This window comes from Parasteatoda tepidariorum, chromosome 4, assembly GCF_982258835.1.
Source record: "Parasteatoda tepidariorum strain Cologne lab strain chromosome 4, Ptep-v5.0, whole genome shotgun sequence".
NCBI lineage: Eukaryota > Metazoa > Arthropoda > Arachnida > Araneae > Theridiidae > Parasteatoda > Parasteatoda tepidariorum.
In genome coordinates, this window is record NC_141758.1 from 94828274 (window position 1) to 94852371 (window position 24098).

The following is a 24098-nucleotide window of genomic DNA, read 5'->3' on the forward strand; positions in this document are numbered from 1 at the left end:
GAATCTTCTATGAATAAACCATTACGTACATTCTCCGCAAAGCGGACACTCCCGTAACCAGACGCGGACAGTCATTTTGGTCTTGAAACGTTGTTTTTTATCTCTACAAACCGGACACTACTTTTTCAAAATAAATTGCAAGCTAAAAAAATGCAACTTTTCACCATTTTTAAAGCATGTAAATGAAACTTTTTGCTTAATTCATAACTAAAAATATTGTTAAGCTATTTCACCAACAAAAAATCAATCATTCTGTTGTCACCTTGCCTTATCTTAGTAAAGAAAGGAGAGAAAATGGAAGGAGAGGAAAGGAGAGATAATTCTGACATCGGCATCTTTTGATCTTTTCATCTGAACCACACAGGTTATGAGACCCCTCAAGTTGAAATGACTTCTCTCAATGCTTCTTCCCCATTGAAAATTTCTTTAATTTTCTTATCAATTTGAAGACTGTATTTAACACAACTGGGGTAAAAAAAAGAGAACAGAAGTATAATCTTTGAGGTGTTTATATAAATGAAAAATTTATTCAGACGCTTGATAGCTGATCAATTGTGAATAATCATCTCCATAGGTCCTCCTGACTTACAGGTATGCATTACTTTTTTTTCTGTGAATCATGGGAGGTTTATTTTCCAAGAAGGTATTAACCATGTTCCGTATCAAATGATAAGTAGGTGTAAGGCGATGTGAACCTATTAATTGAAACGGACTGAGGACAGTACGCTCCTATTTGGTATCATATGTCTAACATGAGTATCTATGCTAATAGGAAAATTATATTTATTTATCTGTAGCTACATCCAGAATTATGTATTTATATCAAACTTCTTTATATATTCTTTTTTATCTTTCTTATTGTTTAAATAAATACTCTCGTAGATATTTACAGTATCCTTGCAGATATTATTTAATTATTTCTACATCTTTGAGAATATTCTAAAAACAATTTACGGTATTAAATTTCGTTATTAGGGTACCCTTCCCGTAAACGGACAACTCTCATAAACGGACAAATTTTTTGGTCCCATGAATGTCCGTTTAACGGAGGTTTCACTGTATATATATATATATATATATATATATGTATCAGAATTTTCTTTAAACATTTCTCTAGAAAGTGTACAATTCCATTATCGTTTCATGCAGTAGTTTTTGAGTTATAAGACATTTAGACATAAGACAAGAACGCTCTGCTTAAATTTCCTGAAACAGCGGTGATGGTTGCATTAACTTTCTTTTAATACAAAGAGGAAGCTTTGATTCCTTTGAAAACATTTTGATTTAGAATTACTCAATTCCATACTTTGACATTAATATCATTGATTAGCCAATTATAATCAAATACAGATCAATCTTACTTTGAATTAAATGAAGTTATGATTAATGAAATTAATCTTACTTTGAAGACCTGAAACATTTTTGTGAACATTTTTTATCCCTTTAAAAATATTTTACTTTTTACTCCATAACTTAAACTAAAAATCTTCTTTTTTCTGTAAGCGTAATTTCTTCGCACTGAATCATTTGGATGTGCATTCTAGTTGCAAGTCAACCTGTTGTTTTCGTTTAAAAAGAAAAATGTTTTTTTAAAAGAAATTGTAACTGTTGTGAACTTTTAAAATTTTGTCAGATTTTTAAAATTTTTAGCACCTTGTCATGTTTCTAAACCAAACAGAAGACATGAAAATTCTCCAAATCTCGGTTTTGTTCAGGAATTTGTCAAAGTGTCAAAAAAGTTCCTGCACACAATGTACACTACAGTTACAACAAAAGATTAAAAAAAGGACATTTTTGAATAAAAAATTATACAAAAAAGTAAAGATATCGCAGTTCATAGTAATAATGACAAATATTAAAAATTAAAAAATGTATTTAATATGAATATATTTACAAATGATGTCACTAGAAAAAATACAGCAATTTGCTTAAAACAGAAAAAATTGAACCAAAAAGTTAAGATTTTGCAGTTTACAGTTATAATCACAAAATATTTAACATAAAAAAATAAGCATTTTATATACAAATATTTACAAATGATGTCAATAGAAAAAATACAGCAATTTGCTTAAAACAGAAAAAATTATACCAAAAAGGAAAGATTTTTCAGGTCACAATAACAATCACAAAACATTAAAAATTGAAAAATACAGCAATACGCAAATATTTACTAACGATATCAATAGAAGAAAATACAGCAATTCACTTAAAACAGCATATAGCTTCATAACATCTTAGGATTACAATTCTCTTTCATAACTCCAGAAATCATTTAAAATAAACAGATAAAAAACTTAATCACTTTCCTAAATTTTTAATAACTGATTTAAATGAATTTTAACTAATAAAAAGAAAATTTTAAAAGAACTAATTTAAATTAATTTTAATAACTAATTAAATGAACTAAATTTTAAAACAAAAAATTTATATGGGTGATCCATTCATACAAATCTATATACAGTGAATTAATAAGCCAACATGTAACAGCCAAGTCTTAATTATCCTTATTTCGACTCACACGAACATGACTGTATACCGTATGTAATTAAGAACTAAAAATTTAAGCGTAGCAGTAAGACTCATGTCCAAATTGTAGGTTTGTGCAAATATAACACACTTTTTTAAAACTGCCTTTCTGTTCAACTATGTGATAGTCAGGCTGATGTGATGCTTCAGAAAAAGGCCATTTTCTGGTGTGTAACTCTTCCTGGCTAATGCCCTGGGCAGATAGAAATGCCATATCTATACATTGAGTAGGGATATTAAACTTTCGACATTCATTAGTTACAGTATTTTTTTGTGATACAGCTTGGATAACTTTGTCTTCCTTAATTTTATTCAACATCAAAGCCATGCAAGTTCTTGCATCTTCGATGCAATCATGCCCACCAATGTCAGTTTGCACCACAAGCTTTAGTTTTTCGTAAGCTAGGTCTCTAAGCTTTGGCTTAGAGCCATCACTCCTTGCGTAAACAACAGATGTGTCCACTATATTAGTGTGAGTCAGTCTTAGACATCGGAGGTCTCCTTCAAGTCCATGTCCGATTAATATGCATTCGCTGTGAAGCAGGTTACCTAGGAAACTTTGTACATCACTAAGAGTTGTTGTTACTCCAAGTAAATCTTCGGCCTTTATGCCACTAAATTTGGTGCAATAATCAAGGATTTCATTTTCAGGTTGTACGAAGGACTCGTAAATTGTGAAGCCTTCTTCATTAACTAAACCGACTTTTGCAACTTCCAATCCTTTAATAGTGTAAACCATTTCGCAATCTAATGCGTAGACTCCACGAAGCTGGTGTGCAAGGCGCTTTTCACCAGTGCTTTTGATCTCCGGCTTGAGCAGTGGATCTCCACAAATGTGCAACGGATACACTTTGCATCCAATCGAAGAAGCGTGTCTTTTACAGCACTTGAAGATGGATGGATGGCCAGGACATTTAATTATTTTATCTGAATGGTAGTAACATTTTTCGTTCACAGTGTATTTTCCCTCTGGTGTGACCTCAAATCTTTTTCGGTACCTATAGCATTTCCTAACAGCTGTTCCATGTTCGGATATCTTGGCTCCCTTAGTCAGCTCGTGGGTGAGTTTGTCAAAATACTTCGAGTCCATTAGATATTTACCGAGATTAGTATAGATCTTCCCCTTGGGCAAATTCAAGTCTCGAAACTCCTTGAGTGTTGATGTTATTACGCATCGATCTAAAAGATTCAAAAATGAAAATTTCATTAATAAATCATGGCTATTCAGAACAACTATCGAACAAACAGAATAATTCGGTAAAATAGTAAAAAAATTTCACAAATAGAAAAACTTTGTAGATAAAGAAATTAAATTATGCTTAAAAGAGAAATTGAAAACTATGTTAGCAGTATTGATACCAGTACAATATGTCCCACTTAACTAAAGCCAGATTATTCTCGTGCTATAGTTTAACGTAAAGGAAACCAATGTGAAACCAATATGTTTGTTAAGAAAGTGGATATTCTAACACATATTTACAGGGAGCAGTCTGTCCTTATTTTACCTGGATAGGAAACGAAGATAAAAAAAATTCTGCCATCAGGGTCTGGGTATTTAGCAATACCGTGGATACAATGCATCAATATTATGCCGAGTTCAATGATGGTAGCCCTCAATTCTGCCCCAGACTGAAACTACCCTTTTTGGAATACACTGTCCTACTGAGGATAGCCCCCATCCCAAAGTTTTCTTGGAGATTGAACTTAAGGAAAAGAATAAGTATGTCATTGATCACAAGCAACCTTTTATACAATACCCACCACTCAGAAAATTTTACGCCATACATTAAAAAAAAATTTCTGCTGGAAATTTTTAGCTTAAAACATCAATTTTCCTACAAATGGCATTGAAAGGGTGTCTAGCATTTTTTGCTAATTAATAACCTTTAGACAGTATGAGAGAGAGAGTCCATCTTTCTGTATAATGGAAAAGAATGAATGAAGTCGATCCTGAGAAATCGATTTTTTTCACATTTAAAATTCAATTTATCAAGAAATATTTGACCAATTTTGTTCAAATTTTGTTTTATAATATTTCAAATAACTTTCTTTAAATTGGTGTAAGAATTTTTAAGTCCTTAAAATTCAAATTTTCTTCGATTTTTATTGAATAAAATAATAGATAATTAATATAAATTATCTTTTACATATAATTATTTTTGTATAAACGAATTTTATATTTGCTTGCAAAAGATTACTATTCGCTTTAAAAGGCCTCTATGGTGAAATACGCAAAAAATAAAATCCAAATCCGACGAAGGAAAGGTATGTTCATTCAAGGAAAGTATACGATTTTGTACCTGATGTTTTCGTAACTTAATTGCTGATTTCGTCGCTTAAAATACTGTTTGCATAAATAATTTAGCATTTTTAAATTACCCAACTGAACCATTAAGTTTGAATCCCAGTACATGAAAATTTGATCATTAAATCAAAAGTTATTACGATTGAGTTTTCTGCGTATTGTTTACATAGGTATATACTAAAAGAATTCTACCTTTTTGCTCTTCTGACATTGCTATCTAGAGAATAATGTATTGCATCTTATGCTCTTTTTACTCTGTTTTGTCTGAGACCAATCACGGTTTTATAGGAAATTGTAAGGGATTGCTGTTTAAATTTTATTGTAAGAAGTCATTATTATTAAAAGAAGTTGTTGTTGCCACGAAAATTATAATAATAAGAAAAATGTTTTGAGTAAACGCCATTATGGAACCTAAGAAAATCTTATTCCATCCCATTAGTTCATCAATTCAAAAATGCTTTGTAGAGTGCACAAAATAAATAAATAAAAATAAAAAACGGAATACGTTGAATACATGTGATTTCACATACCGAGACTCAGTGTTAATGTTTTGAGAGTCTCGCTTTAAATATGCTATTTAATTAGTGTAGACGATAATTTAAATTACGCAGTCAGACACGTTCTTTCTCTGAATAAAAATGCCTTTTTTTTTCTCTCAACGGATTGGATTTTTGATCCTCCAAATAGGGAGTTAACCACAATCTGGTAAATATGGTCCCAATAATTTAGACAGGAGAACGTTAAAAAGTTTTGCCCTTTAATATTAATTTCGCAAATTTTCAGAAAATTAGTTTATCTGTAGTGCATTTTATAAACATAGCTATTACATGCATGATGGTTTTTAGAATCTCGAAAATTGTGCACCTTTTCACGTAACTTACGCTGGAAGCTTTCCTTATCAACCAAATCAGTTTCCGTCAGCATAAACAAAACTGAATTCACAATGTGAAAAAAAAATTAAAAGGGGAAAAAAACTTATAATAACTTTAAATCTAAAGATTGCATTGTCACGTACAAGGAATCAACTTTTATAATTCTGGGACAAAAATGGATATTCTCTGAATAAATGTACCTTTTTCCTTAAGCGGATTTTGAATATTGACCTTCAAAATATGGCGGAAGGTAGCCTCAATCTGGAAAATACGGTCCCTTTAGTTTAAGTAGTGTAGTTGAAAAGTAGGCCTCTTAATTGTATTTTCTTTTTGCGTAACTGAAAGAATTCTACTTTTCATTTTTCAAGAGCTATTCGACTGATTCCCTTCAATTTCTGGATTTACTCATTTAAAATTGTATTGAATAACTTAAATAATAAAAATATCAAATAATAATTATCTTTGAATTATAAAGAAAAGATTTATAGCTGATTGCGAAAAATGTATGATATTCTTCATTGGATACGAAGATATAGCGAAATGCGCCGACACTAAGTTCGATATCAAGGAGCCCAAACTTTTAGCCACTATTGAAACTATTTTTTCCAGATACCGGCTTCAAAAGTCAAGATTCCAAAAATGTATTCCTTAAAAAGTTCGTTATTGCATCAGATGTCAAGGTTTAAAATATCGTGTGCATATATCAATTAGCTTTTTGAGATTATATCTTTGTTATTATGTTAAGATTAAAGATTTAGTACATGAAAACTAATCATTAAATCAAAAGATAGAAGAGGAGTTAACTTTTTAGTATACTGTCAAGTTAAAAAATTCTAAAAACAAACAAGTATAAAGTTTCTCCTCTTCAGAATAGCATTTTGCATAATTTTATTATTATATGAAATTTTTGAGGAAAAAAAATAGATGAAGTTCAAACAGTTCTCAATTTTTCCCCCACCTAATCAACGAAGCCTTTATATAATTAAAGCAAAATTCATTATTTAAATAATAAAAAACGTTAAGATCATTATTTAAAGCCAAAAGGGCAAAACAAAACGTAATAATTTTTAAACAAATTGAAATTTTGAGAGAAAAAAATCTCCCACAAGTTCATACATGAAAATGATCCTTTTAGAATTTTGAATTTCAAGCACTTATGTAAGATTTAGAGTGGGAGCCCCACACAGTATTTTTGCGCAGCAACAGTAGCAAAAAAAAAAAAAAAAAAAAATTACATCAGCGAAATTGCAACAGCAGTGTCGTTCACGACTTTTAAACACTGAGAGAAATAAAATTTCCTAAAATAATAATAATTAAAAAAAAGATATTTTGAAATTTCAAATCCCTCGAATTCAAATAGTCCATAAGCAAAACTATGACAATTAAATTTTATTCTTAAGTTTTATATTCATTTAACTATCGCAGTGAAAGAGAATTATAACATTTACACTTACTTTCTTTATACTCCGCCATGATTCAGCTCTAACTTCTATCAACTTTAATTTCAAAGACAGAATTTCTGCAACAAAAAAAGATAAATAAATAAACACAGAATAAGATACAAAGCAAATTTTAAATATATTGCATCCATCAGTACATAGTAAAAATATGCATTAAGAATCGGGAATTTACATAAAATTATTAATACAAGAAAAAGAGAACGAACACGAATTAGCTACAAATATTAAATTGTTATTACTATGCATGTATGAATTATTACTGAAATACATCGATTACAATGCATGTAGTGCAACACATCTACACTCAATATTGAGTCAATGCGTGTAGCTTATATTAGTTAAAGTTGGCCATTACGATGTGATGTGCTTTTCATAAAAATTCCCTCATGGCTTGAATGTTCGAATCGATCCCCACTTTTAAGTTTTTATTTCTTATCACATTAAAAGAATTAGTTGAATAGTTTAAAAAAGTTTTAGATTATGCAATTTCTCGTTCTTATCAATGAAGTGTAAAGCTTTTAGAGGTTTGTAAAATAATGTAGCAATAAATTTGTTGTTTGTAGCAATTATTTTGGTTATTGTACGCAATAATTCCGTAAGTCTGGCTTAAATATTTTTTGGAGATATGGGCATTTTTATAAAAAAAAGTAATTCTTTGTCTCACTTTTTTTTGTTGCTGCTAATTTTAAAATTATTCAATAAAATTAAACAAAATTTTTAAGGCAATTTAAAATTAGTTTGAAAACCATTGCTTCAAATTAAAATCAGTAAAATTTTAATAAAAATTCGTTTGAAATTGCACAAAATTTGAGTAATTAAAGTAATTCTTCTTTACTGCAAAGACGCCGGGAATGAAGTGAAATTTTTTTTTCCTTCTCAATTTTGAAGAGAATCATATTTGGCAACAAATAAAGAAAGTCCGATTTGAATATCTTGAAAATTTCAAAAGTTTTAGGCAATTTTATAAGTAGTGTTAGTACTTTTAAAAAATAAATTAATTAATTAAAAACTCAAAGTAATAAACAGTTTTCTCCAAATATTATTTCGTATCTTACGACAAAAATAAATAACAAATCATAACGCCCTTCAATATATGTTCATACGTTGAAATATGTTTGTATAAAGAAAGAAAAAATATTTTCCTGATGAGGATCTTCATCAATGCCGGTGTCAGTTTTAATAAATCTTATTTAGTATACAATGATTCTTGTGGAAAACTCCATATCATTTTGAGCTTCTTTTAAAAAGTACAAAAATTACTTAGAAATTTTTTTAATTTTTGGGATGTTCATTAGGGATTTTTCTATTAATTACCATATACAATTGTCTTCAAAATTAAGACGAAAAAATAAATAAATTTTCCGCTGATGCGCAATATAAAAGAACTACTTTACTCATATCTGTTGCAATTTTGAACGAATTTTTTCTCAAATTTCAAACCAAAAATTTCGTAATTAATTTTGAATTTCTCTTAAAATTTTGTTTAATTTCACTGAATATTTCTAAAGCTATATAGCAAATAACGCGAAAATGAATGTGAGCAAGGTGATAATATTGTACTGGATAAAATTAGTTTATAATTAATAAGGCTGATATTTATTTATACAATTTTAATGATTTTTGGAGAATTAACATTTATTTAAAAAAGGGAAACATGGCTTGTTCATTTTGCACAGATTTTTAAACATAACTACAGATTCTTATAATTCTATTCATTTGATATTATGAATTATTATTTGAATTATGAATTATTATTACCGTTATTATGAATTATATGTTTTTTGTCAATATTAGGGTAAATTTTACATCTTTTATCACCGCACGCTTTAAAGGATGGAAAAACTTCGGGTAACACAATACAAAAAGAAAAAGGAGATTAACGAAGAAAAAAAAAAGAAAAGTAATAAGAAGTTTCATTTAGTGCTCGTGAAGTACACGTGCTTAGAACCTACAAAATTAGTTAAAATACAAAGAAAACAAGGAAACTATTTTTTAAAGAGATTAAAAAAAAATGCTGGTAAACAAATTAAAATGTAATATATGTATATTAAATGTATCCGCATTTTGTGACACTTGAACGCTGTGTGATGTTTTATAGACTCATGAAATTTCTGAAGAGAAAGGTTTAATTCATATGCATACCAATTATGAAATAGATTTGCTAAAAACGCAAATAAATTCAGTTTAACGACTGTGACAGAATTTATTCATTCAATTCACTACTCTAAGCACTAATATCAGATAATTTTTTAAACAAACTGTCGAAGCACTTAGAAAAAATAAGTAAATTATAATCCTGATTACTAATGTCAAAATACATCTGAACAATTTATTCGAAATTTCATTTAAATTGTGTAAACGTAAATTTTCTTTACGTTTACACGCGATACACTTAATTAAATAAAATATAAATGCGAACATTAGGAAAAGAATAACTCACCCCAATCTAAAATAAAATATCTTCTTATAATGAGTTCTTTAGTAGAAATGTAAGTAAAAACTAAATAAATCCAAATGAGGACACAACACTTAGAAAACTTCACAGTTAAATAACTGAAAGACGTTAAGAGAAGTGAATCTTTAAAAAGAACTCCAACGAATCAATTACCATTGGTTAAGAATTGACACTAGGTGGGGGGGGGGCATAACCATTATTATTAGCTACACAAGAACTTAGTCATTGGAAGCAAGTTATACTGATAAGAAGAATTTTCCAATCAAGAACATCCCCTACCCGTGTGGTCTAGAATGTTAACTTATATCCCCCCCCCCCAAAAAAAAAAGTAGCATCGTTACATCAATTTTTTATTTTAAATATGTTAAATCATCTTTTTTTATAAATAATTATGCCTTAAATTTGTCAGGCATAGTAATTTTTTTTGATTTGCCAGGTGCGTGTTTAAGTCAGTGTCAAAAACAGAGTGAAAAAGTTGCATTTTTAAATTGGTATCCGCTTTTTTTTTTTTTTTTAAATCCTACAAATATAATTTCTAATATATTCTTACATTTCACATATTATTTTATATACTTATTCTGGATGGTTACATTAAAATTTTCTGATCATCAATGGATATGTTAGCATGATTAACATAGCAAGAAAGAGAGTATAAAAACGTATTGTGCATTATATGTATTAGCTATATATATTATACTACATATATTAAAAAATCTAAAAAGTTTAGAAAAATCATGGTCTAAAACTGATTTGCCTTGTTAACAAAAGAAGTAAGAAAATTTTGCTTGTTATCAACATAAAATAAACAAAGTTATACCAGTATTTATCTGTAAATTATTTATTTAACTTTTTACCTTCTATTTCGATTACAGAGATATTTAATATGCACTTGATGAAATTATCTTCAATTAATCAACTTATTATTTTAATCAAATTTCTCTTTTTTTGTCAAATTTTTATTAAAATGAAAAATAACAAATACCAGACAAGAAACAGCACGCGCTTCTAAATCTAACTTTAATCCTCTTTGTTTACACACACACTGAACAACAAAATTAATAGAAAAAATAGAACATGAATAATAGCGCCCTCTAGTGATGAGGCAAACTGAATTTAAGGCCAAACATGCCGCCCACCTTGAAATACTATTTCAAAATTCTTAAATGTGATACAAATGCAATAAGACATTAAATGAAATGTTTACATGAATACACTTACATAAAGACACCTTTAAGTACAATTTCCTGCTTATTTTGGTAAGAGACACAATTTTGTTACATTTCTTGTAAATATGCCATCTGATGTTCTAACAGTTACAACTCTAACATGGTAGTCAATACCGGGGTGTAATTGAACTACTCAGCACATTTTCCACTTGGTAGGCGGCAAATTATCATCTTTTAACAAACACAAATCATTAATTTCGATTTTTTTAGTTGGCAATAGCCATTTTGGTCGTTGTTGCAGTCTACACAAATATTCCTTGTGCCAACGTTTCCAAAACTGCTGTACCATTTTTTTGGATTATTTGCCATCTTGTAAGATAAGAAATGTTAGATTCGGTGTAATTTGGTTCGGGAATGCTTGTTAATGGTCTTCCGATTATAAAATGCCCTGGTGTTAAGGCCGATAGGTCGTTAGGGTCACAACACATAAGGCACTTAAAGGTCGAGAATTGAGACAAGCTTCGATCTGGGCTAAGAGGGTCTCAAATTCTTCGTGTGTTAATTTGATATCACCTACAACCCGTTTTAAATGATATTTCGTGGATTTAATGCCCGCTTCCCATAGACCCCCCATGTGAGGAGCGCCGGGCACGTTTAGATGCCAATGCATACCCATATCAGACAAAAATTTGTCAACATTTTGATTATAACCCTTTGAATTTGCTAGTCTTTCATATTCCATTAATTTACGCTTAGCTCCAATAAAATTGAACCCGCAGTCACTGTATATGTCGCTACACTTACCCCTACGTGAAATAAATCGCTTTAGGGCTGCAATGAAGGCATCTGCAGAAAGATCAGTGACCAACTCTAAATGAATAGCTCTAGTTGTAAAGCAAATAAAAAGAGCTATATATGCCTTGAATGTTTTAGAGCCCCGTCCTTTGGCTGCTTTAATTTGGAACGGGCCTGCATAATCAACTCCACATCGTATAAATGTAGGAGCTGGTGAAATTCGACTGGATGGCAAATCACTCATCATTTGGTTAGTGACAGATGCTCTAATTCTACAACATTTAACACATTTTCTAATTAAATGTCTGATAATGTCTCTAGCACCCATGATCCCAAAAGTTTCCTGAATGGAAGATTGTACATGTTGAGCTCTAGCATGTAATAAATTTTGATGATAATGTCTAATAATGAGATCAGTTAAGGCATGCCTTTTTGGCAGTAAGATGGGGTGTTTTTGGTCGTATCCGATATTTGCATGTCGCAAGTGACCTCCCACCCTGAGTATACCTGAATGATCCAAAAAGGGATTGAGAGATAAAATTTTGCTTTTGCAAGATTAAGATTGATTTTTTTGAAGAGCATTGATCTCATTATTAAACTCAACAGACTGAACTAATTTAATCAATACATTCATAGCATTATTAAGTTCATCAGTTTTTACAAAACCAGTTACCTTACTTTTGTTGGAGTTTCTGCAATTGTGAACAGGGGCGTACGCAAGGGGGGGTTTAGGGGTTTAAACCCCCCCCCCCCCTTGAGCTCAGACAAAGTGAACTTACAAAATGATACAGACAGAAATAAAAATTTCAGTAGAAATTATGCTGGCTAATATTTTTTAAGACTATATATTTTTATTCGCCTTATGCCTACTTTTTTTTCTCACGGTATTTCTCAGAATACTGAAAAAACATTTAATATAATAGAGTTGTACTTTTGAAATCAAATTCACGTGATACTGTTACGGGCGAGCCCTGATCGCTGGTTCCTTTCTGTCCTGCCAGTCGCGATAGTTTTCGAGACTAGCTGGCATTCGCGAGATCTGGAATCCTAGACGTTCTGTCGTCTTTGAGGCAGTTCGAGAATTTTGTAGATGCGGTAAAAAAATTATATGAAAGGGGAAACGGATTACAGTGGAGTTAGTTAGTCAGACTAAGAGTTATCTCTGCCGCTTGTCTTTCGGAGCTTGTTTCTAAATTTGTTTTGTTTTGGAGATACTGTGCTTGTTGAAGTTATTCATTCCAGCTCGAAACTTTGAGATCGTAGCTTAGCGGATATTTCTGTGCCAATATATATGTATATATTTTTGCTGTTCTTGGATCTTTAGGATGTCAAAACGCAAGAATTTAATAATTTTGAATTACTTTCAGAAAAAATCACGACCTGAAATTAGTGAGGTGACAGCATCTAGTACCAATGTAAGTTTTTCTGTTGAACAGAAATGTGATACTTCCGTTGAAGAAAACGTTTCTAGCGTAACAGAATCTGATGAATGTGAAAGCGGCCCTCAAAGTGTTACTTCCCACCAATATGACGCTGGACTTTTTTCAGAAGATAATACATGCGAGGATAAAAAACTGGATATACTTAAAAATGTTTGGGAACCCAATCCAGCATTTGTTTTTCCTGAAAAAGGAAAAAGAAAATTGAAATTTCAATACAAATGGCTTTATCGCTGGAAATGGCTTGCATATTCAGAGGTGGTGCTTTTTGCAAATTTTGTGTACTTTTCGCCCCAAGTGGTGCCGGTTCTGGAAAGCAACCTTTAGGCCAACTGTGTAATGTAAAATTTGACAACTGGAAAAATGCTGTAGAGCGATTTTCTGAACACGAGAAATGTCTTTGTCACAAAAAATCGATCGAAACTGCTGGGACATTAAACGATATTTTACTTGGAAAGATGAAACCTGTGGATGAACAAGTTGACAGTGCAGCAAGCAGAAGAAAATTAGAAAATAGAAAAAACATTACTCCAATCATTGAAACCATCCTATTTTGTGGAAATCAAGGTCTCGTTCTAAGAGGACATAAGGATTCGGGAATAATTGCTGAACAACCAGGTGAAGAGAACGACGGAAATTTTCGGGCATTGCTTCGTTTCCGAGTAAGAACGATTCGACTCTTAAGAACATTTTAGAGTCAAGCAGAAAAAATGCTCAGTATATCAGCCCTCGACTTCAGAACGAAGTTATTGAGGTTTGTAATATTTTAATCCTGCAAAAACTAGTCAGCAAGATTAATGTTGCAACTTGATTTTCCATTCTTGCAGATGAAACAACTGATATTGCAGGTATAGAGCAATTATCGTTATGCGTTCGATATGTCGATAAAGAAAATTTTAACATCACCGAACAGTTTTTGCAATTCATTCCGGTGCATGACTTAACCGGAAAAGCAATAGCAACAACAATATTAGACCAATTACAGTCTATGAAAGTTGATATAAAAAAGTTACGTGGACAGGGGTACGATGGTGCTGCATCAATGAGTGGAAAAATTAATGGTGTACAAGCCCACGTAAGAAGTATTGTCCCATCAGCACTCTATGTACTCAGCACTCTGCTCATAGCCTCAATTTGGCTGTATCAAATGCATGCGAAATAACTGGCATTAGAAATTGCTTAGGGACAACTAAAACATTATACGACTTTTTAAATACGCCAAAAAGACAGTATGTCCTATCTTCAACAATAGAGGAGATGGAAACCAGCTCTAAGAGGGAGAAAATTAAACAGCTATGTGCAACCCGTTGGATGGAAAGATACGACTCAGTAACCGCTGTGGTGGTACTTTTCGAGCCTATCGTCGAAACACTTCAAAAAATATCAGAATGGAAGGATAAGGAATCAACTACCCTGGCTAATTCTTTACTGTGCACAGTATCTAATTGCCTGTTCGTAATATCTCTTTTGTGCATTTACAAAGTTTTCACCATAACAATCCATCTCTGTAGATACCTACAAAAAACAAGCATAGATTTGACAGATGCAGTGAATCTTGCAGAAGATGTCATTAAAGATCTAAAATTATTGCGTGAAAATGCCACTGAAACATTCTCTGAAATATTCAGCTCTTCTTCTCTTATGCTAACAAGCATTGGATCTTTCACTTCCATGCAAATCCCTAGAATAACGGGAAAGCAGAAAAATCGCAATAATTATCCTTCATCGACACCGGAAACATATTTCAGAGTTAGTGTTTTTATTCCATTTATATAAAATTTTATAACACAATTAGACTTAAGATTATTATCGCGTCGTGATATTTTGAAAGGATCTCAGTGTCTTCTACCTGCCGATCCTTTCATTTGCCAACCTTCAAACATAAAGGTCTTTGAAGCACTAGTGGAATTTTACGCTCAAGATTTGGATACCTGTAAAGAAAGCCTTAAGTCGGAACTAAAACTCTGGTATAAAAGATTAAAAAGGATTAGTGAAGACGGAGGTAGTGTTCCAAAAACTGCGGCGGATGCTCTTGGAATGAGCAATAAAGATATAACACCAAACATTTTCAAACTCTTAGAAATATTGGTCGTTCTACCTGTTTCAACGAATGCAAACGAAAGATCCTTTTCGACTTTACGCCGTTAGAATACTTATTTACGCAACTCAACGAGAAATAATAGAATGAATGAATTGGCGCTCTTAAGCATTCATAGAAAATTTACCCCAGCTGTAGAAGACATTTTAAACGAACTTGCAAAAAACCCCGTCGTTTGGATATTACTGTATAAATCAATAAATTTTCAGCGTGTTTGCATACTGATTTAATTCCCTATTTGTTGGTAAGTTATTTTTTGGTTAAATTCATTGGTTTTCTATGGAATATTCACATTTATACGATTATTATTTAGGCAGCTGTTACAGTATGAGTAGTTTTTTCTGGATTGATTCATTCCTACTTTTTAATAAAAATAAAATATTTTACCTCTTACTATAAAAAAAATTATATTCTTAAACTTAAAAAATAAAAACAAAATTTAACTAAACGATGTTGCCTAAATAAAAAGTCAAAATTGTCTAGCTGTTTAAATTAGGGAAATAATAGTGCTTTATTACATACTCGAATTTCTTTTAGTAATTTCTGAAAATTACGAACCCCCCCCCCCTCGAAAAAATTCTGCGTACGCCACTGATTGTGAATGAATCTTAAGCAATATGCTGTTACACGTTTAAGTTTAGAGAAAAAGGAGAATTTGTTTATCAATTCATCTGCTTCAGATGAATCTCTGATTGTAGCAATTGACTGCACAGTAAACACTCTTTCTTCAGGCACAGGCTCACACATTTGAGATATGAGCATATCTGTTTGGAAAGAAATCGGTTGATACAGAAATGTTGGACCACTAAACCACTGAGATGAGAATAATGTTGATGATGACACACCACGGGTTGCGATATCTGTTGGATTTGAGCTTTGCATTTGATATGCTGTGGAGCTTTGCTAGAAGCAGAGCTCCACATAGTTCTAGTCTTGGAAGAGATTCATTCTTTAGTGATGCAACTCTTGTTTTGGAGACAACAAGTTGAACACTGATTTGTTTATCATCTAGCACTGAGCGACAGTATATGACAGCCGCGTAAGCCTTTTCTGAAGCGTCGCTGAAGCCAAATAATTGAAATTGCTAGTTAGGTGACAAGAGTCTTGGTATTTTGATGTCTTTTACGAGCATCATATCTTCTGCAAGCTTTGTCCACTCTTGTGAGATATTTGGAGAGATCGTGTCATCCCACTGCAATTTATGCTTCCACAGTTCTTGCATAATTAGCTTGCATTTAATTGTAATAGGTGCCAACCAACCTAGAGGGTCGAATGTTCAGGCAATAGTGGAAAGAAGTAGGCGTTTTGTCAAGGTACCTTCAAAGGATGTTGGAGTAACCTTAAAAAGGAACACATCGTCTGCTGGGTTCCAAAGAACACCTAAGGTCTTTATGATATTTTCACTGTCTAGGTCAAGGGATGTATTTTTCAAGCACAAGTCTGCATCATTTGTCTTCAAAAATTCATTGCTGTTTGATGCCCATTTCCTCAGACTGAAACCAGCACTTGATAACATTTGCATTAATTGTGTTTGTAATTCATGAGCTTCACTGAGTGTCTCAGCTCCAGACATTAAATCGTCAACGTAGAAGTCTTTCATGACTGCATTGGAGGCCAAAGGAAAATTATCTGCTTCTTCTGCTGCTAGTTGTTGAAGACATTTTGTAGCAAGATAAGGTGCGGAAGCTGTGCCGTACGCGATTCTAGTGAGTCGATAATCTTGAATAGGCTCAAAAGGTGAGTTACGCCATACGATTCTTTGAAAGTCAGAGTCCTTCAAAATAACCTGTCTGTACATTTTCTCAATGTCTGCTGTTAGAGCAATTTTATGTGTTCTAAATCTTATGAGCAATGTTGTAAAGTCATCTTGCAATTGCGGTCCTACCATCAATTTGTCATTAAGTGAAACACCAGTTGAAGATTTTGCAGAACCATCGAAGACAACACGGAATTTATCCCCGATTTTGTTTGGAACTGGATGATGAGGGAAATTAAAACTAGATGTGGCTGGAATGTCCGTTTCTGGTATTAATTCCATGTGCCCGAGATCTAAATAATCTTGCATGAATTTATGATACTGCATAGAAAGTGACTGATTTTTGACAAACCTACGTTCAATTTGTTGCAAACGATGAATAGCAAAATTTCTAGATGAACCAAGTTCTTCAGATGACTCACGAAAAGGAAAATTGACAGCAAATCTGCCAGTAGAGTCTCGAGAAAATGTTTCTTTAAAATGATTTTCGCATGCAATTTCATCGTCTGAATAGGACTTTGCTTCTGTAATTTCTTCTAGCTTCCAGAATTTATCTAGCTGATATTCAGCTTCACTGCAACTAGCATGATGTGTTGTGATTGTACGTGTTTTGATAGGTGACTTGCAATCTGTTCTTCCCAGAATAACCCATCCAAAAATGGATTCTAGAGCAGTTATTGAAAGTTCTGGAATAGTTAAACGTCCGTTGAGCATTATTTCGCCAAAAACTTCTGCCCCCAGTAAAATATCTATAGGTCCAGGCTGGAGACAATTTGCATCTGCTAATTTTAATTGTTTAAAAGAATTCAAAACAGACGCATTAACCTCAGTTTGAGGAGGATCACAAGTTATTTTGGGTATAATTAAAGCTTCTGTTGTGATATTAGCATTTTTGTAAAATAATGATGTTATGTGTAGTTGAATTGAACCTGTAACCTTACCTACTCTTTGTGAACTTAGGCCATCAACACTGATGCTCGCGCGATTTCGTTTTAACTTTAATAAATTAACACAACTCTCCTTAATGAATGTGCCTTGACTGGCTGAATCTATAAGGAGTCTGCATTTATGTAGTGAGCCATCACCTCCCTGAACATTAACAACAGCGGTGGGTAATAAAACGCATTGTGTGACTGGAATAGTTGTGTTGTTGCTACTAATCAGTGGCGTACGCAGAATTTTTTCAAGGGGGGTGTTCATAATTTTCTGAAACTACTAAAAGAAATTCGAATCTGTTAAAAAGCACTATTATTTCCCTAATTTAGACAGCTAGACAATTTTGACTTTTTATTTAGACAACATTGTTTAGTTAAATTTTGATTTGATTTTTTGAGTTTAGGAACATAATGTAATATTTTCTGAAAAAAGTTTAATGTCATATGGGTGGAAAATAACACTTTGAGGGCCACTTTCACATTCATCAGATTTTGTTATGCTAGAAACGTTTTCTTCAACGGAAGTATCACATTTCTGTATAACAGAAAAACTTACATTGGTACTAGATGCTGTCACCTCACTAATTTCAGATCGTGATTTTTTCTCAAAATAATTAAAAATTGTTAAATCCTAAAGATCCAAGAACAGCAAATATATGTATATATTGGCACAGAAATATCCGCTATGCTACGATCTCAAAGTTTCGAGCTGGAGTGAATAACTTCAATGAGCACAGTATCTTTGGTATCAGTGTTGCCAGAACTTAAGATTAAAAAGTAGCGAATGGGAGCTCCAAAAGTAGCGGATTCGAACATTTTGTAGCCCAAAAATAAATCATATATATATATATATATATATATATATATATATATATATATATATATATATATATATATATATATATATATATATATATATATATATATATATATATATATATATATATATATATATATATATATATATATATATATATATATATATATATATAAATTTATTTACTGCACTAATTTATTTGGCTATATTTCTGTAAAACAGCGCCGTTTGCCAGAAAACACTAAAATTATAATAACATTGGCTAGCTCGTTTTTTTCCAGCTTTTTTATGTGTAAAAATCAGTCGGAACTGTCTTCGATATTTTAATGTTGGTGCGGTCTTAGAGCTGCATAAGAATACTAAGAGGTTTCGACCTCAGCTCGCTTCGTTCCCCAACCTCAAGATCCTTAATTAATCGCACATAAAAATATTCTCACTAGCTAATTTTTTTTTAATAAAAATTATCTCGCGTTTCGAGGAAATTAAAAATAAGACCTAACTAGGACCCAATCTCCAACAGGAAATTCAGAAAAGTTCAACTTCATGGGCCTACATCTATATTTAAAAATAAAAGGCAAAAAATCTTTTTTTGATAAGCAAAATAATTTATTTAATCATTTCTGCTCTGAAGTTCGAAACAATACAAAGTACAAACATTCAGCTCGCAGATGAGAAATATGACTTTGCTTTTCTTTGTAATAGCATCAATAATTGTTTCAAACTCGATTGAGAATAGTTTTGATAGTAATTTAGTGAACAAATGAATATTTTGATTTGGACCACGTATGAAACAGTATTTTAAAGCGTCTACGAAGCAACAAATATTTTTAACTAATTTTTTTTTCATTTATAGTAGCCGTAACATCTGTTGTAAAGTTAAAAAAAAACAATGATAAAAAGATAGATTTGCACTAAATGCTCGTAAATATTTTCTTTTCTCGCAGCTCGCCTTAGTTGCTGTGCTTACTTTACTTGCACAGTGAAACCTGTTAAGTTGACCATCTCTATAAGTTAATCACCTATCTAAGATTTTGATGATCAAGTGCAAAACTGGTAAAAACAATTTATTATCATTTTTATAAGATGACTTCTCTTATAAAACCATCAAACTGTAGTTCCACTTCTGATCAGTTTACGATAGTTTCACTGTAGTAGCTTTAATAATTTTCTAAACTCCTTTTATAACACGCAGCATATACATTACCGTGTTTATCATTTAAAGTAATTATCTTTCCTAGTTATTTTGCAATTACTATAAATGTTTCGAAAGGTTTAAAATGTTGACATTTTCGAATTAAAAAAATTGTCGTTATTCAGTTTTTCTGATCCCTAAGTGCATTCTGTTTCAATTAACTTAGCCATTTTTATTCATAATTTCATTGTTATAGTTAATTATTATTTGAAATTTCATAGTATATATTTTTGTCTTAAAAACAAAATCCATTTACAATTTTATTTTAATATGATAGCTATCCAAAAACAATTTTATTTTAATATGATAACTATCCAAAACTTAATTTTTATTTGTTTCATTTATTTATTGCATATTTGGCAAAATGAGGTGAAAAATAATAACTGTAACCATAGCAATACATATTATAGCTTCCTTTAAAAAGAAATAATTTCATCATTTACAACGGGCAAATCTAAGCTCTAGAGCAGGGATGGGCAAACTTTTTTGGTCGAGGGCCAAAAATCGAGAAAAAAAAATGTTTGGTGGGACAAATAAAACTTTCAAAATTTTTTAAAAAAAAGCGATATACAAGTTTTAATTTAAATACTTAGTGAGATGAATGAAATTGCGATTTCGTTTTTAAAAGTTCCTTATATTAAGGTTCGAAGCGAGATGTGCCTATTTTACGGAACAAGGCTAAATGCTTTTCTGTTAGTTCACTTCTAAAATGATTCTTTCTAAGGTTCGAAGTTGAAAACTCTTGTTCACATATAAAAGATTAAGCAAACATAGAGCTGATTTTCTGGGCATGAAATATTAAATTTTGGAAACTAGCTTTTGGTAATGATTTGTAAAACTTTGGCATATTTAGAAACAACTGCTTCAGATGATTGTTAGATTGTCCGCTCGTTGGATCTTAAAATGCGTAGTCTGCCAAATGTGAAGTACAATTTACCTATATTAGATTCCTTGAGAAAGACAAACGCTAGCTAGAGCCAATCTAAGACTATTCTATGAAGAACTTCTGCTTTCAACATTTTACCAATTGAAGCTGTCTGTGCTAACTATTTCCATTAATTTATGTTTTGTAGAACAAAAATAGAGAAAGTAAAAAGGTCATCAGTACTTTGTTAAAAAAGGAAAAACAGAAATAATTTTAAATAGTTGACAAGAAAATGGATGTATATTGTTTATGTATATTGCCACGGATCGGCAAATTAAAATTATATCCGCCGGCCGAATATCCTCCGGCGGGCCACAGTTGGCCCATCCCTGCTCTAGAGAGATATAAAAATTTTTCTATTTTTATTGCAACTGTGAATAGATCGTGATTTACAAAAGTGAAATGAATTCACTAAAAAGCATTTAACAGTACGATATTTTATGGAAACTCATTGTCATTCACAACAACTATTTTCATTCATCAGGTAAAATGACTTTGGATTTAATTTTTCTGAGTTTCAAAGCGAGTAACGTGATTTTTTTTTCTCCAGAAGATAAACGATTAATAATAGTTGGAGTTAAAAACCATTTTCCCCATCATACTCTCCGTGCATTTTTCCATATATATCTTTGCGATTTCCCGAGTCTACGATTTGAAACATAAACATGGAAAGATTATAGACTCCATCGGTAAAACATATCAAGAATCCAAAACTGAAGCGAGAACGTTTTCAACAACAACAACAAAAATGTCCTTTTTAAAAATGGTAAAGAAGCTGCAAACTTTCAGAATCATTTTATAATGGGAAGGGAAAAAATTAAAAAATATATATATATTTCAGTAAGGAAAAAAAGTAGCGCATATTTAAGATTTGTAGCGTTCGAAAAATAATAAGTAGCCCAAAAAGTAGCAAGTAGCGAAAATTCAATTTTCAGTAGCGGGGACTTTTAAAAGTAGCCCAATCTGGCAACACTGTTTGGTATTGTTACTGATTTCTTCACTAGTCGAAATACTGGCGATGACGGGTTCGGCGATTGAATGAACTTTTTGTTAAGACAAAACAAAACAGATTTAGCGACAAGCTTCGAAAGACAAGTGGCAGAGATAACTCTTAGTCAGACTAACTAACTCCACTGTACTCCGTTCCCCCTTTTATAGAATTTTTCACCGCGTCTCCAAAATTCTCGAATTGTCTCAAAGACGACAGAACGTCTAGGATTCCAGAATCATCGCGTAAAGAACTCGCGAATGACAGCCAGTCTCGAAAACTATACTGGCAGGACAGAAAGGAACCAGTCCATGACAGTATCACGTGAATTTGGTTTCAAAAGTACAACCCTATTATAGAAAATGTTTTTTCAGTATTCTGAGAAATACCGTGAGAAAAAAAAAGTAGGCATAAGGTTAATAAAAATATAGTAGTCTTAAAAAATAATAGCTCGCATAATTTCTACTAAAATTTTTATTTTTTCCATTTTGTCTGAGCTCAAGGGGGTTGTTTAAACCCCTAAACCCCTCCCTTGCGTACGCCACTGCTACTAATAGTAGAAATTATTTCGTTTTCCCCCTGTGCTCTTATTTTCGTTTCATTTGAATTTTTTGAACATAATAATGTATTATGCGGCTGAGCGCAATTTTTACCCCATACGGCATTTCCCATACGGCATTTCGAAACTGAATGAATTTTATTCGATTTGAGACAATTCGCACAAAGCTTATTTTTGTTTACTATATCCCATTTTTCTTTCATCGGAAGTTCAATAAAACTATTGCATTTGAATAATCCGAAATGAGTATCACTTTTGCAAAACAAACAAAAATGAGAAACTAATTGTGATGAAAATGATTTATTTATTTTTTGATTCCGATTGGCTCCGCTTTCAAAGTTTGCATTTGTTTTTTCTTTTTGGCGTAGAGCCAAAGACGCTAGCCCGTTAGCTTTATTCAAAACAAAAGTTCTAAATTCTGCGAACGAAGGGATATTTTTTGTTTGTTCTAACGTCCAAACGCGAAGTGTTTCTGGATTAAGTTTCCCTTTTAAAAGAAAAATAATGATAGTGTCCCAGTGCTCAACAGGCTGTTTAAGGACCTTTAATATATCAATACATTGTGAAGTAGTATCAATTAATTTTTGTAATCCTGACGCGGACTCATATTTTAAGCTAGGTTGAGAAATTAACCTGTTTAATGCTGCGTTAATGATTTCTGTTTCGTTTTCATAACGTTCTTTAAGTGCATTCCACGCTCTTTCGTAATTTTCATTAGTAATTTGAATCGATTGTAATAAAGTAGCTGATTCCCCTTTAACAGAGAGTTTAAGGTACTGTAATTTTTGACAATTACTTAAAGAACTGTTATTTCCTACGCTTGCTAAGAATAAATCGCGAAATGAAATCCAATCAAGATAATTAGAAGTAAATATTGGTAGTTCAACACGGGGAAGTTTTAAGTAGAAACGGAAAGTTTTTAGTTTAAGGAAAGTTTAGGAAGTTTTAAGTAGTTAAGAAATTACAGTATTTTGAGACGCAATATTATTTACATTAACGTGATCTTTATTATGCTTTTTTAATTCATTTTTTAAAGTATCTACTTTTGAAAGTAATTCATGCATTTCTTCTTCATATTTATCGAATTCTGTATCAGAACAAGAAAATAGAATTTCATCATTTAAATTATTTACATCAATACTTAATGAATCGTTTTGATAAACTTCGATATTGGAAACAGGAATCTCCTGACTTTGCAGGCTACTTACTTGAGTAATTAATCTGGTTAGCTTACCTTTAATGATTTTCTTACGTTTTAGAAGGGAATCCATATTTGACTGTGATCTTTCGCAAAAAGAGGTGTGCTTCTGATTTGTGTTGGGATTTGCTTTTGGGTTTTTTGAATGTTATTCCGTTTATTTAGAAGTTTCGTTGACTGCGTCACTGTCATTCATCCTAAAAGTTATATGCTGGGGCTATGACGGACCATTTCGTTGATGAGATCAGACAGGAAACAGCACGCGCTTCTAAATCTAACTTTAATCCTCTTTGTTTACACACACACTGAACAACAAAATTAATAGAAAAAATAGAACATGAATAATAGCGCCCTCTAGTGATGAGGCAAACTGAATTTAAGGCCAAACAAGCATAATTGTCTTTTTCAGAGTAAAAATCATTTTCTCGATTAAAAAACTAAAAGTGATGTTTTTTAACTGAAAAGTAATCGCGTAGTATTACTTTATTTTGTAACATTTTATAATGATCACAATGATTAACCATTTTACAATCAATAAGCGTAAAGCAAGTTATTGGTTTTTAGTAAGTCATATTTACTTTAATAATACATTTTATGTAAAATTCTGTCTAA

The 24098-nt window shown here is 31.7% G+C and overlaps 3 protein-coding genes across 3 annotated transcripts; all 3 read right to left on the reverse strand.

Moving 5' to 3' along the window:
* Positions 1-1858: 1858 nt before the first annotated feature.
* LOC147812048 (RNA exonuclease 1 homolog) lies at positions 1859-7262 on the reverse strand. The gene is made up of 2 exons (XM_087161728.1): positions 7158-7262; positions 1859-3705 (listed from the first exon to the last, which is right to left on the reverse strand). The coding sequence occupies exons 1-2, from the start codon at positions 7174-7176 to the stop codon at positions 2561-2563; spliced, it is 1164 nt and encodes a 387-aa protein (XP_087017854.1). The 5' UTR covers positions 7177-7262; the 3' UTR covers positions 1859-2560.
* Positions 7263-11238: 3976 nt separating this feature from the next.
* Positions 11239-15998, reverse strand: LOC147812049 (uncharacterized). The gene is made up of 2 exons (XM_087162308.1): positions 15704-15998; positions 11239-12086 (listed from the first exon to the last, which is right to left on the reverse strand). Exons 1-2 carry the CDS (start codon positions 15996-15998, stop codon positions 11239-11241), a joined length of 1143 nt encoding a protein of 380 aa, XP_087018434.1.
* Positions 15999-16392: 394 nt separating this feature from the next.
* Positions 16393-17586, reverse strand: LOC147812050 (uncharacterized). Its single transcript, XM_087162309.1, has one exon. It carries the CDS (start codon positions 17584-17586, stop codon positions 16393-16395), a length of 1194 nt encoding a protein of 397 aa, XP_087018435.1.
* Positions 17587-24098: the final 6512 nt, after the last annotated feature.